This window comes from Vitis vinifera, chromosome 14, assembly GCF_030704535.1.
Source record: "Vitis vinifera cultivar Pinot Noir 40024 chromosome 14, ASM3070453v1".
Classification (NCBI taxonomy): domain Eukaryota; kingdom Viridiplantae; phylum Streptophyta; class Magnoliopsida; order Vitales; family Vitaceae; genus Vitis; species Vitis vinifera.
The window spans coordinates 5,443,991-5,459,125 of NC_081818.1; the positions used below are offsets into that span (position 1 = coordinate 5,443,991).

Sequence of the window (15,135 nt, forward strand, 5' to 3'; positions counted from 1 at the left end):
TTATTCAAAACATAAAATCTCCTTCCATCCAGCCCCCTTTTCTGCTGTTTTTCAATCCGAGACCACTGCCATTTTTTGCCCTAGCCTCTTCCGTGCTGGAGAAGTGAAGAAGAAGAAGAAAAATAAGAAGAAAAATAGAGGGAAAATAGGAGAAAAATAAAGAGGAAATAGTCACGTACCTTCCGGACCTCGGTATTTTTCTTTTTTCTTCACTTTTCTGCATTTTTTTCCATTCTTACCTCATAACTCTCATTGGTATTTTTTTTTAAAAAAATATAAATATTATATTTTGAGTTTTTGACATGAAAATTTTACAAAATAAAAATAAATAAATAAAAAGCACTCATGCATATTTGTTGTTAATGTGATATTTGATAATGTGATATGCATTTTTTTTTCAATTTTTTTTCTTAATTTAATTATAATTATTTTATTGTGGAGTATAGATAATTTGTTTGCAAGATGGATAATGAGAGTGAGACTCAAGTGGACTCTAGTGCAAGTGGAAGAAGAGATCTAGGGTGGAAATATGGTCGTTTGGTTAATGAAAAAGATTTGAACACCATCATATGCATTTTTTGTGATAAAGTAACCAAAGGAGGCATCTATAGACACAAACAACATCTTGTTGGTGGATATAGAAATGCTAAAAAGTGTAGAAAATGTCCGGAACATGTTAGAGAAGAAATGGAAGAGTATATGAGTTCCAAGAAAAATCAAAAAGAGCAAATGAATATGGGGAGCGAATATGTTAATGAAGATTTGTTTGGTTTGGAAGATGAAGATATTGGTGAGGAGATTAATAGTAGAACGAATATCACCAACATTTCTAGTGGAGGTAGTAACCGAGGAGGAAGTGGTGGTAGGACGTTTTCTTCAAAAAAAACCAAGACAAAAAGGTCCTATAGATCATTTTTTCACTCCTAATGCAGAGATGGTTGTTCAAAATCAAAGGAGTGGAAAGATGAATCAAACTACCATCAATGATGCCTACAAAAAGGAAGTAAGAGAAAGAGTTTGCACGCTTATCACAAGATGGATGTATGAGGCTGCTATTTCATTTAATGCAGTCACATATCCGAGTTTCCAACCAATGATTGAGGCTATTGGCCAATATGGTGTGGGTATGAAGGGACCAACTTTTCATGAGGTAAGAGTTACTAACCTTAAGAAAGAATTGGCTCTCACAAAAGATTTGATGAAAGATCATATGGTGGAATGGGGGAAAAATGGATGTTCAATTATGTCGGATGGATGGACCGATAGGAAAGAGAGAACTTTGGTGAAATTTTTGGTTAATTGTTCAAAGGGAACCATGTTCATGCAATCCATTGATGCTTCTTCAATGATTAAGACGGGAGAAAAGATGTTTGAGTTACTTGACAAATGGGTAGAGCAAGTTGGTGAAGAGAATGTTATTCAAGTTATAACAGATAATCACTCAAGTTATGTGATGGCAGGTAATAAATACTATTTCTTGAATTTTTATTTACTTTTAAAATTTGAATTATTTATCTTGAGAACTTATGTAAATTTATTATCTACAATTTCATATAGGGAGGTTGTTAGAATTAAAGCGTCCACATTTGTATTGGACACCATGTGCTGCACATTGCCTTGACTTGATGTTGGAAGATATTGGAAAGCTACCAAACATCAAGAGGACATTGGAGAGGGCTATATCACTAAATGGGTATATTTATAATCGCTCAGGGCTACTCAACATGATGAGGCGGTTTACTGGACAAAGGGAATTGCTTAGGCCTGCTAAGACTCGGTTTGCAACTGCTTTCATCACATTATCGCGATTGCATGAACAAAAAAACAATTTGAGGAAGATGTTTACAAGCTCAGATTGGTCAGATAGTAAATGGGCAAAAGAGCAGAAGGGGAAAACTATAGCCAACATAGTTCTAATGCCTTCATTTTGGAACACTATTGTGTTTTGCTTAAAGATTTCGGGTCCCCTAGTTCGTGTGCTTCGTTTGGTTGATGGTGAAAAAAAAGCTCCTATGGGATACATCTATGAGGCCATGAATAGAGCTAAGGATGCAATTGTGAGAAGTTTTAATGGAAATGAAGAGAAGTACAAAGAAATCTTCAACATCATTGATAAGAGGTGGGAGATTCAGCTTCATCGGCCTTTGCATGCAGCAGGGTACTTTTTGAACCCGGAATTCTTCTATGATAAGCCAGAAATAGAGCATGATGCCGACATTATGAGTGATTTGTATAAATGCATCTTAAGGCTAACAAGAGACCCTGCTAAGCAAGAAAAAGTTGTGGCCGAAGTGAGTTTGTTCACAAATGCCCAAGGACTATTCGGGAATGAGTTCGCTGTTAGGACAAGAAAGACTAGAGCACCAGGTTAGTTATTTAGTTTTGTTTATTTAAATGATTAGATTGTATTTTTGCTAAAATAGGTGAATTGTTTCACTAAATTGTTAATATCTATACTACAGCTGAATGGTGGGCTGCATATGGAGCTTTAACTCCAAATTTGCAAAAGTTTGCAATGAAAGTCCTCAACTTAACATGCAGTGCATCAAGTTGTGAACGGAATTGGAGCATCTTTGAGAATGTGAGTGACCAAATCCAAAATAATTACAAGTAATAGTCTAATAGAGTCTTGAATGTAACTTAAAAGTTAAAATTTTAAAATATATTTATGAGCTTATGAATTTTTGCAGATTCATAGCAAGAGGAGAAATAGGTTAGATCATCAACGCTTGAATGATTTGGTGTACATCAAGTATAATCGAGCCTTGAAGAGAAGATACAATGAACGTAACACCATTGACCCAATTTCCTTGAAAGATATAGATGATAGCAATGAATGGTTGATAGGGAGAATGGAATATGAGGATTCTCATGGAGGTGCACAAGATGATTTTGTATTTGATGATGACAATTTGACATGGGGTGATGTTGCTAGAGCTGCTGGAGCTGAGGAAGCCAGGTTTGATACTAGAGCTAGAGCAAGCTCAAGCATAATACCACCAACAAGGGGGATAGCTTCAAGTTCTAGAACTTTGCCTTCTTATTCACTAATAGATGAAGATGAAGATGGAGACATGGTTGATTCAGCAGATGAAGAAAATGGGGAAGGCTACAAATGTGGTGATGGAAATGATGATGATGATGATTTTGTTGATTTAGAGGAGGAGTGATGATTGCTTGTTGTGGACAAATTTGTGATTTAAGTGTTTTTTAATGATGTTTTTGAATTGTGGACAAATTTCATGTTTTGGACCTTTAGGTTTGGAAACTTTGGATTTGGATATGTATTAGGCAATTAGCAATATGGATTTGGATTTGTTTTTATGCTTGGAGTTCTTTATTTTTATGTTTTTTGTTTATTAAATTGAAGTTTTGGATGATATTTGATGATTTATGTGTTTAGGACAAATAAATGATTGTTAAATTTGATTATATTATATAAAAATATATATGTAAATTAGGGTGCGCCTCACTTCACTAAAGCCCGCGCCTTAGATGTGCCTTGCGCCTTAGGCTCCAGGACTACTTTGCGCCTTGGTGCGCCTTGAGCCTTTTAAAACTATGCTTGCCTCTTAAGTATGAGGAAGAAATGCCTCAATTTGTTTATAAAATGGGCTATAAAACGCCCTAGTGCAGCTAGACGACCTATAAAACATTGCAACTCCTTTTTGCTACTTAAGGTAGGTGTCTCAAGAACGACTTTTATTTGATCTGGATTAACTTCGATTCTCTTTTAAGTTACCATAAATCTTAAGAATTTTCCTATGCTAGCACTAAAAGTGTATTTAGTCGGGTTAAGCTTCATGTTGTACACCCATATTAGTCAAAAAATTTCTTCTGGGTGTTGGGAGTGTTCATTTCGGGTCATGTTTTTTACCACAATGTCATCTATGTAGACCTCTATAGTTCGACCTATCAAGGGTTTGAAGATTTTTAGCATCAACCTTTAATACATAGCACCAACATTTTTAAGCCTAAACGTTATAACCCTATAGCAATACAACCCTTGTGGTGTCACAAGGGCCATCTTTTCCTCATCTGGTTGGAACATGGGGATCTGGTGGTACCCGAAGAAAGCATCTATGAAGAAGAGCATTTCGTGCCCGGCAATGGCATCTACTATTTGGTCTATTCCGGCAAAGGAAAACTATCCCTTGGGCAAGCATCATTCAAGTTGGTGTAATTGACGTAGACTCGCCACTTCCTTCCCTTCTTTGGGATGACCACCGCATTTGCCAGCCAGTCTGAATATTCAACTTCCCTGATAAATCCAATTGTCAATAACTTGTCAACTTCGGCCTAGATGATCCTCTCTGCCTGTCCGAGTAGAAGCGTCGAATCTTCTAGTGGACGAGTTGTGAGAAAGGTGTGACATTGAGCCGGTGTGAGGCTACAAATGGATGGATTCCTGGCATGTCTGAATGAGTTCAAGCAAAGATGTATTTGTTTTGTTGGAGCACGCTTTCAAGTAGTTTCATTTCATCCAGCATAAGGAGAGAATTGGCATAGGTAACTTGGTCAATACCGCATGAGAAATGCAGTGGTTGGAGTGGGTCGACTACGGATGGATCCTTCTCCACTAGGCTTAGTAATTGCTACTGCCCCTCCTTATTTGATAGTTCTGGGTGTGGCTCATTATTGGTCGGATGTCTGGATTCAAGCACTACTTGATAACACTGGCATGCAGCCAATTGACTGCCAAAAAGATCGATCTGCCCATCCTCGATGAAATAGCTCACCATCTAATGATACGTAGAAGGAATGACCTTCATGCTGTGAGGCCATACACGTCTCATGATGGCATTGAAATGGGATAAATCCTCTACCACCGAGAATTGCACATTTTGGGTGATCAGACCAGCTTGGACAAGTAATACAGCGTCTCCTAGAAAGGCTGTCGTGGCTCCACTGAATCCAGATAGTACCCGCCCTGGGTTTTCTAGGGTAGATGGTGGTGATTACTACTCAAAAAGTGTTATTTGATAGCTTGAAATTAATCCTTTTAAACACTTTTGAGTAGTAGTTTTGGTCTTTTAACTCAATTGGCATGTTAAGGACCCTTGAAAGCAATTTTAATCACTTTGTGTAAGTTTTGGTGTTTTTGTTAGTAATTTGATCACCAAAGCAATCCAAGATTGAGGAGAGTTATGAGGAATCTTGGGCAAAGCTTGGAAGTCATTTGCCAAGAGTAAATCCGGAATGCAAGGAGAAGAAGTAAAGAGAATCTGCCATGAAGCATATTCTTGATGACAGTCGTGGCAGCCACTTTTGGAGCACTTTCTGAAGTCCAATTGATGCATGCTATATACCATTTCAAAGCTCAGGAAGTCAACAATCCAATGCTTCAAACGGTGCGCAATTCGGAGTTGAAACGAAGAAGTTACAACCATTGCAAGTCAATCACTCCAAGCTGAAGGAAGCATTTTGCAAAGTGTTGCGAAATCACCCTTTTGTTGCGAAGTGATTTCGCAGCCTTTTTGTACAGTGTAGTGGATTTCCTCCTGAAGTTGCCCGATATATGCCGCAAGCTGGAAGCTGAGAACCTCAAGGTGGAAGCCAACTTCGCAGCCCTGCGAGAATAGCTTTTTGCTGCGAAGTGATTTCGCAGCCCTTTTGTGTGTCTGCGAAATCTCGCAGACATCATTTTCTCTTGCGAAATGGTCCATAGTGCTTCCCGATATTTGCTACCGATATTGGGAGATATTTTCCATCAGATTTTTGTTGTCTAAATCCCAAAATACTCCTTGTAAGCCACCAATTACAAGATTCCTTAGCTTTTAAGTTAGTAAAAAGAACAAATATCCATGTAATAATTTAGTTTTGTTTTAGGTTCATATAAATACTCTTCAAGAGCCTATTCTCAGAAGAGGAGACCCTTTGTAAATTTTTGGGAAAGCAAGTAAAGTTCAGGCCTTTGTTTTGCCTTACCTTCTCACTTCGTATTTTTATTTTCTTACTAAGTTATGAACTCTCTGAGGAATTTTCCCCAGAGAATGAGTAACTAAACCTCTAGTTCCTTGGAGCTAAGGTTGCCGGGGAAGGTTCCAAGTGCAAGAATGCAAAGCTTTGTGGTTTTAGCCAGTAATGAAGAGGAAGTGAAGTCTTTTAGTGATTTCTATGTTTTTAGTTAACTTAAAACACCTTAGAGTCACCTAGGCCAACACTTGGTAAGGCAAGTGATTTCCAACCATGGGAATGCACTAGTTTACTCCTTGCGAGCCTCTGGGAGGTGACTTTAGGGTAGGATTTTCTGGAATTGCCAACACTTGGTAAGCTTTTGGACTCCAAGGAGACATCCATTAGTTATCTCTTGCGAGCTTGAGAAGGGAAGTCCAAGGTTAAAGGTCACCTTGAATGGTTAAGGCTAAGTGAGAGGCTTAAACCATTGCAAGTTGTATCAGTGAGAGAATTAAAGTTGAAATCTAATTAAAGGATGTATCTGTACAACACCGGTTAGAGAATTGACTATATGTTGAATCTCTAACGCGAGGTAATGAACCATCTGACCAGAGCTATGTCTTTTGCATGAGGAACCACCCCAGTGAACCTAACTCTCCAAGGAATGCTTTTCTTCCTAAGTTATTCCCATTACTTGTTTTGTTAGTTAGTTTGAATCTAAATCTTTACCAATCAAAGTTTGTGTTTTATTTCTTAAGCTAACCTTGAAATGAAACAAGACCAATTCACTTTGAATTGATATCATTGATAACTTGTTAATCCTTCCTAGTGAACGATCCTAGAGCCACTATACTATAGTAGCTTTGTCTTTGCTACCCTAGTATATGGTGTAATAGGTTAAAAATTTTGTTGATTACTCCCTCATCCAAGGAGCACCAGCTGGACGTGAATCAGTTGAGACACCATCTGGGCATGAATCAGTGGGAGTCTCATTTACTTGTAGGCAGACAATTTTAAGAGGTCAGTTGAGTTGCTCAGATCGATTAGAACTCTTCTTACATTAAACACGCTTATTCCTAGGGTCAAGATCAGGGCGTCTTCGTGTGGCTGTAATACCCGGTTAGCATTGACTGGGGGAAGGTAATTATGCCATCAATGGGGTGCGTACTCCCATCTGCCAAGTTATGTTGAATGAAACTGATCCATTCCCTTACAAATATTGCACGGAGCAGCCTTTGCCTTTTCTGCTTGGAGTTTTATTTTTTGTCAATGGGGCCACCATGAATGTAGCTGATAACAACCTTGGGAGTTGTTGAAGTTGTGGGGGATTGGTTGACCAAATCTCAAGCCAGTTCCTTTTGCCCACCAGCCGTGCAGACATATTGCTTCAAGTGCCCAACCTTGATTAATCTTTCCACTAGGTAGTGGAGATTTCTACATTGCTTCATGGTATGGCCATGATCTTTGTGATAGGCACACCTACGGTTCCGATCCCATTTAGCCAAATCTGTTTTGATCGGCTTTGGCCACCTGAAATCAAACAGATCGCGGATCATTTGGATGATTTTTTCGTATGAGATACTGAGAGGGGTTAGGCTAACCTGACTCGGTTGCTGCTGGTCGTCCCGCCTCTTACTAGCTTGCCTCAATTGGTTTGAAGGCTTCTAGCTTCCTGCATGGTCGTTTCTTGTCGGACGATTAGCGACCAGGACTTGCTGAGTGGCCGCGTTGACGTCGTCTTCGAGCCTTAAGTACTTTTTGGCTCGCCTGAACAAATCGTCCATTGTCGGTGGTGGTTTTTTTGTGAGAGATTCGAAAAACGGCATACCCGAAAATATGCTTCTCTTAAAGATCTATAGGATAGAGTATATGCTACAAGGCTCCACTTGGAGCACAACTTGTCCAAACCATTTCATGAAGTCTCTTAAGGATTCGTTTTCCTGCATCTTAATGTTCTGTAGGGTGTTTATGTTCTGCTTGTGGCAAGTTGAACATAAGTAGTGTCCCACAAAGGCTTTCGATAGATCCCAAAAATTGTCCATGAAGCCCTTCGAAAGGCAATGGAACCATGAAAAAGCCTAGTCGTGCAGACTCGTTGAAAAGACTTTACATAACAGTGCATCATTCCTTATGTCCAGGGTCATGAGTTGCCTGTAGTACATAATATGATCGAACAAATCGCTCATTTCGTCGTACGTCATAAATTTTGGTACCATGAACTTCCTTGAGGGTTCATAGTTAATGATATGAAGGCCAAACGACGTGCAGAGCATGTCATCTAGTCATCGGGTGACGGAGCCAGGTGGAGCTCGGTTCACTGAAGTCTTCGCTTGCCACTATTTGGGCGGATGGGAGGGTCATTCTAACATGATTGTTGTGGCCGAGGGACCCAAACAGGCCTCCAGAGTTTCTACTACGTAAGGTTTTCCTCCTATGCTAGGTGACCAGGGTCCCAACTAGGCCTGTATTGCGTGAGATAGACATGACCTCCTATCACGCCTTCTTTTTGTTGAGACCTAGGTGGAGTCAAAACTCTCTTCCAACTACACCGAGCGGGTTGGTGGAAGCTTCTCTTTTGATTATATCTCATGACTGCTAGAGGAAGACTCTATGTTCCTGGGAAAATACGCATCGTCATTTTGTATAGAGGTTGCTCACAGGCTCTTAGGCTGTCGCTTATGAGAAGGGCTTGATGACGATACTTGGGCACACAACTTGTCATTCTCTTCCTTAAGTCTCCTAGTCTCGTGAAGTAGGGATTGTACATGTTGCTCACTCTCTCGTTGGCGTCTTTCCATGCTTTCACGCCAGTCAAAGTAGTCCTCACTACCCATAGCTGACGATCAACTTCTAAAGGGTGTTGACATCCTTAAACGTTCCCACAGACGACACCAATGTTAGTTTCCATCCAACTGGAGTCAGATCCATTTAAGTTAACAAGGATTAGACAGTCTTCCTCTTTACGTTGTGCCTTTTAGAGCTCCTACCCAGCAATGAGGAGATTGGTGAGCTTCTTTCCTACACAAAGGATCTCCAGACAGGTGGTCCGAGCACGCCCCTTCAAAGCTAAAGTTAGACAAAAATAAACTAGGCTCCTCAAAGGAGGGAGTGAGTAGGTCAGCTTATGCGTGCCTACCTTGTTTGTGCCTTAAGAGGATTTTTATAGTGCTGAAGAGAAAACCACTGTAATGCTGACTAAACACTTTGACCTTCTCTGTAATAATGATTGTCTTGCGGGTGGCAAGACAATCATTACAGCTTTGGGCGACTAGTAGGTACCGTCAAATGATATGCCATGATGTTTGACCGTGCAACCGTTTGTCCCTTCAACTTGCTAGTGGTATAAGGTTGTGAGTGGTAATTAGTTGACATGGACTTGAGGATTAGGGGAGATCCCATCAGCCATTCCCATGTCAGATGTGAATGATTACACATAACAGTGGGCCTTAAAGGCTTAATTGGGTGGTTTCGTCTGTTTAGGGAGTCCAGTCTTATTTGTCGCTTGTCCTCATAGGGGAAGGGCCCCTTCTTGTCTGTGACCAGATGAATTGGACATGGTTCGGATGGAAGAATCTGAACACTACTTGTCCCGTTATCCGAATAGTGCTGGGGTTGGAAACTAACGTGGAATGACATGTGGAGGGGAGCCCCCACAAATGGTTACTAACTTCTATTTCCTTATTGCTTTTCATGAGGAAATGCCACCAACTATATGGAATGAGGATCACTACTACAAATGGAGTGCAAATATTGGGGATATTCACTTACAAAAGAGATCTTTGTTTTGAAAGGAAAGAGATTCAAATGGGAAGGACTTTGGGGGAAGAGACGAATCCAATTGCATGGGATTCATGGAGACCACCAGATTTCCTTAAAAAAGGAAGGTTCACACTACGGGAGGCTTCCGTCCGCCTAGGGCACGAATCACAAGCAGTCTAGTATAAAGACCAATCACCATCTCGCCCATGGGCATAAGACCACCAAATTCGTGCACTCACGAGATCTAGACAGACAAAACCAACCGAGCATTATTCAACTTCGCCTGGAATGCATCGATTGTAACAAACATTAAATGTCTTGATTGACATGACTACTATGAAACCAAAACACCATACTTTAAGGCTCATCAAGGCAAAACAACTATTATGAGCCAACAATTATTAGCATTAACGGTGGAAATGCGCAATCAAAGGCATAATAAAGACGCTTGAGAAGACATTACATTGGAAAAAAGATAAAACATCATTCTGGGACATAGGAGAGGTATGTTGCCACTTTTCCAAGAATCTTTTGCGCAAGTCTTTTCTCTTTGACTTATTGATCTTTTGATATATGCGTTTTTTTAGTTTTAAAGAATCATTGATGATCATATATTAAAGTTTGAATGAAAATTATTGATGATTGGTGTTAAATATTGTTTGATACATGATTGAAATTATCTTTAGGATCAATTTGGAGAATCTCTATATATGAAATTTTCTAAAAATTGTTTTTTATTACCATTGTTGATAGTTCACTTCACCTTTGAACTTGTAAATTGAAATCCGACCATTCAAAAACTTTTTAAAATTTTTCTAATTATTTTGTAGTATTGTAGACTTCTTGAATTTGATTTTAGAATTTTTTTTTTAGTGAAAAATAATTTTTCCAATTAAAAGATATAAATCAATCTTTCAAAAGGTTTAGTTGTCACTCTGTTTTAGACACTCAATCTTGTTTCTTAAAATTAAATTATTAAATGACCTCTTTAGTTTCTTTGGACATTTTTCACTTAATTTATACTTCTTAAATTCAATTTTTTACATATAAAATATTAAGAAATAATTATTGAAATGAGAGATATGATTTTTTTTTCTTCTTGCACCTATTGCACAGGTGCTCTTCTAGAGCTGCGAGATGTTAATTTAATTTTAAATATATTATGCATATGATCTTGTCCTATGATTATTTTTCATATAAAGTAGACATATTAATGAGTTGTGTGAATTTTTGTAGAATTTTTAAGACATCTCTAAGTTAATTAAAAAATTAATTCTCTCATGCTATGGAAAATTACTTTGTTCTGGACATCTCTTATGAAATCTGGTAGTAAATGGGATCTAATTAATTAATTTGGCCACTTGGATGATAAACTAGACATATAGGAGATATTCCCTGAAAATTTTCATGATGAAATTCTACTTATAGATATTATGCATTTGAATTTATGTTTGATTGTCTTATGAAAGCACTTGTAGCTAATTAAGGTACAAATTTAGTGAGAAAGTCTTCTTTCTATTAGACCACTTCAAATAGACAAACTATGCACCTCTCTTTTATCATCACATGTAAATGACCTTAAAGGATGTGAAGATCACTCTTATAACTACCACCACTACTTACGTGGAGAGACAAAGGATTAGCTCCTCATTAACCATTTCTTAGAGGCTAGGGCAAATGAAACATACCACTAAAGTAAAATAAAATAAATAAATTTAAAATAAATGTGTAAAATGAAACACCTAAAAAAGATAAAATAAAATAAATTTAAAACACATACCAACCCGTTTCACAAAAATTAGAACTCGCAAACAATTGTTAAACATATATTATTATTAGATCCTTGACATGATCGATACGCTTCCGAGGAGAGCTGCCTTGTCCATCAACAGTAAAGAAATATTGATCCTTTTCAAATTCTAACAAAGAATGTATGTAGGATGTATAACATTTTTAAGGACTAGGCATAACCAACCAAACTTTTTTCGCTACTGATTCTCAAGATATTACCTAAAAACATGCATAGACAAAAAAATTCCAGACATGAGCTAAATCAATTAATCAAGAAAAAATGGATGATTGAAAGAGAAAATGATGCAGTCCCTTTTCAGACTTGATCAGTAACCTTCATGTGGTTGAGCAAGTGACAATGGTGTCGGCATGGATATTGAAGACTTTGGGCTTTGTAACTTTTAGCAAAAGTTTAAATATAATACGCAAGGTTACGAAGGAGATAGAAAAAAGACTAAAGACTTATGTACATGAAATGGTATTGATCTTCAATCTCATCTCAAAATAGAATGAGATAGATTCAAATATAGGACCTGTTCTTTGCGGAGTCAGGAAGCATAATATAATGAATGATAGGAGTTTCAGATTTTGACATTCGTCACTGAGCCAACACCATTCATAAGTAGGTCTGTTTTATTATTGAAAAGAAACATGAGGCAAAGCATAGGCACCAGTACAAAAAAGGCTTATGAGCATAACACTTGATGTAGATGCTATAAAAAATGTGATGGTGGCAGCAATTAGCTTCCCAGCTTCAGGCTTTGCCAGGAAAAGTTGAGATGCTATCAACTTCATATGTTAAAAAATTCAACAAATAATTATAAAAACAAGTCCTCTCTCACCAAGGAAAATACTCTGAAAAATTCCACTTTTGCTGCCTTTATCGGCCAAAAATAAAATCAAGCTGACAAGAGTTAAATAGAAACATGGATTCAAACAACACAAGTGAAAATTACCTGGCATGCATCTCCATGCTCATGGTCATCATTTGGCTTTTTCCATACCTAGAGTGATTAAAGTGAATCAATTGTCAGTTTAAGATAAACTTGAAGCAAAATGGAAATTGAATGAGATCGAGTGCATTTTCAAACCAAGACAAAAATATGCAGCCCAAGGGCTTCACACGGATCCCCTGTAGTTATTATTATTATTATGGGACCCATGTATATGCACTACAGAAAAGGCTTCCATTATTAACGTGAATCAGTGAAAAGAGCTGTAGCAATGAAACATGATGTGAGCTGTGAATGACTGCAAAACTTATTTGTATGATATGGGACGCCTTTGGTTGGATTTTTTACGAGGGTAGGATAGTTTTAAAAAATATCTTTTGGTAGAAAAATTAATTTTAAATTTATAAATAAGTAGAAAAAAATTACAATTAGTGACTTTAAATTCCAGCGTGTGCCATTCACCAGTTGCATGTGACTATATTATAACTCTTTTAAGTTTCAGTCTTCTTGGTGTTGAGGTCTTGCGTCCCGATGATCCACGTAGTTGTCAAGTGGACGCACGCTTTCAACCAAGATAGATTTCTGGTTCAGTCGTCCTTGCAAAAGGTGTCCAGACACACCCTCCGATGGTTTTGTCAACCATGTTTAGAGAGATTAAGCAGTTGGCATTTTTCTAGGTATAACAAGCTTACCTTCTTCCTTGTGTGAAGGTTCCTTTATATAGTGTCAGAAGCTCGTCCTCCCTCTTTAATGATGGGAGGACTTTTTGGCTCGTCATGATAACTCCAAGGTGGTGGCAGGGTCATCATCACCCTATGGGGGCTGTCAGAGATCGTGGGAGGTGATTTGCCATCATTCCTGTCCTTTCGCTCTGCAGGCAGCGGATCGTGGGAGGTGACCTGCCACCACTCCTGTCCTTTCGCTCTGCAGGCGACGGATTGTGGGTTGTGGCAGGCTGTCGGAATGATGTAGCAAGACTTGCTCATTTCAATCAATGATCCGGATAAGATATGTTATCATCCGAACGTGACATTCGGGAGTGACGTGTGCTTCTCCCTGAGGGAGTTCGGATAGGGGAACGCGCCACATGTCCTCTTAGGGAGTCCGGATGAAGTTTGATCCGGATAGCAATGCGTGCCACGTGTCCCACTTTGCGGAGTCCAGATGGAGTTGCTCCGGATAGCGAAGCGCGCCACGTGTTATCAGGGAGAGGAGTCCCTACAATGCCCCCCTTTTAACCTGCCGATTTTGCCCGGGCAGAATGGATGAGTTAAAAAATGATTGTTTTTGAAACTAAGGTTACTTTTTGCGCTCATTGGGCCATGTGGTGCGCGGGGGCGAAAAGGAAAAATAGGGTATTTATGATGAGCTGCCGTCTCTGGGATTTCCTAGGCAGCGTGTCTTTTCAGCAGTGGCGCGGTTGGGCGTTTGGGATACCGAGGGTGAGTCTGAAATGTAAACTGAGTCACAAGACCCAGTCATATCATGCTTGCATTTTCAAACAATGACAAAAATCTTCAGCCTTTGATTCCTGTACACGAATTCCCTTTTGCAATACTGAAGAGGGCTTCCATTATTAACCTGAATCAGTGAAAACAGCTGTAGCTGTAGCAATGAAGAAAATAGAAAAAAATGAAACATGATGTGACCTCTAAATGGAGACATAATTTGAGGGATGTGGCTGTCATTCCATGTTCAAATCACCTCCATGTGATGTGACTCCCACAACCCAATTCAATAGTCAAATGTTGAGATATAAAAAAAAAATTATATCTTAATTTTAAAGATATAAATTAAATCTATTTTAAATATATATATATATATATTTATATATAGAATTTATTAATATATTCTATTTATAAAAAAAAAAAAAAAGAAACGTATCAAGTTATAAAATTTGTTTCACTTCTATTTTTTGTTTTTTTTAACTTTTAAAATGGGAAATTATCACCTAATTTACCCATTTATTTATTTATTTACTAAACCAATAATAAGGGTGTCTCAATCTCAGCTATAATCATAAAAAAAAATTTAGAAAAAATAGCAAAATTTTATTTGATTTCCTTTTGATGAAAATGAAAAACAAAACTATAACCACCAATAAATGAATACAAATACGTGGCATGTAACTCACATGAAAGTGGGCTGTCAGTTTTCAATAACAAAGACAAATTTCTTTCCTTTACATAAACCATTCTTATATCTACAGAAAAGGGGCTCCCATCCATTATTACTCTCAATAAGGCACATATGAAATCACAAGCAGCGATTCTAAATTCCATGATCTGTCATTTCCCACCTGCATTTGACTCCCACAACACATTCAAGTTTTGGTCTCCTTTGGCTGCTAAATTATTTCCATTGATCATTGATCAAGTCTTAAAGACTCTCAAAGTATAAAAAATTGTGAGGTTCAAATATATGGGGACTTGGATTCCTTAGGAGATATTATCTATTGTGGAACCCGGATGAGCTCAAGTTGGTACTAACTTTAATTGGTGAAAGCAACTACACAAATAAAGAAAACAAAGAATAAGATAAAAGGTATTAAATATGATGTGAGTCCGAAATCCATATCAATGACTCGGGGTTTGAAAATTCAGAGGTTTTGGAGCTTTGGGCTTACTAAAATTATTACATTTTAACATCTTAGGTGAGTACAAAAGTGATCATTCAAAAAATGTATATGAATTAATTGATAGAAGCTAATTAATTACATTTATTTTTATATACA

At 38.0% G+C, this 15,135-nt stretch overlaps 1 protein-coding gene and 1 long non-coding RNA gene across 4 annotated transcripts in view; one reads left to right on the forward strand and one right to left on the reverse strand.

Moving 5' to 3' along the window:
• The first annotated feature begins 313 nt into the window (after positions 1–313).
• LOC100245148 (uncharacterized) lies at positions 314–3,324 on the forward strand. Its single transcript, XM_059742675.1, has 4 exons — positions 314–1,460; positions 1,558–2,367; positions 2,463–2,581; positions 2,691–3,324. Exons 1-4 carry the CDS (start codon positions 749–751, stop codon positions 3,168–3,170), a joined length of 2,121 nt encoding a protein of 706 aa, XP_059598658.1. The 5' UTR covers positions 314–748; the 3' UTR covers positions 3,171–3,324.
• An 8,687-nt stretch (positions 3,325–12,011) lies between these two features.
• LOC104881429 (uncharacterized) overlaps positions 12,012–15,135 on the reverse strand; it is a 64,088-nt gene continuing 60,964 nt past the window's right edge. For all 3 annotated transcript variants that reach the window (XR_787477.3, XR_009467674.1, XR_009467673.1), the window contains one exon: positions 12,012–12,326. This is a non-coding gene — a long non-coding RNA (uncharacterized LOC104881429). The remainder of the gene's footprint in view (positions 12,327–15,135) is intronic.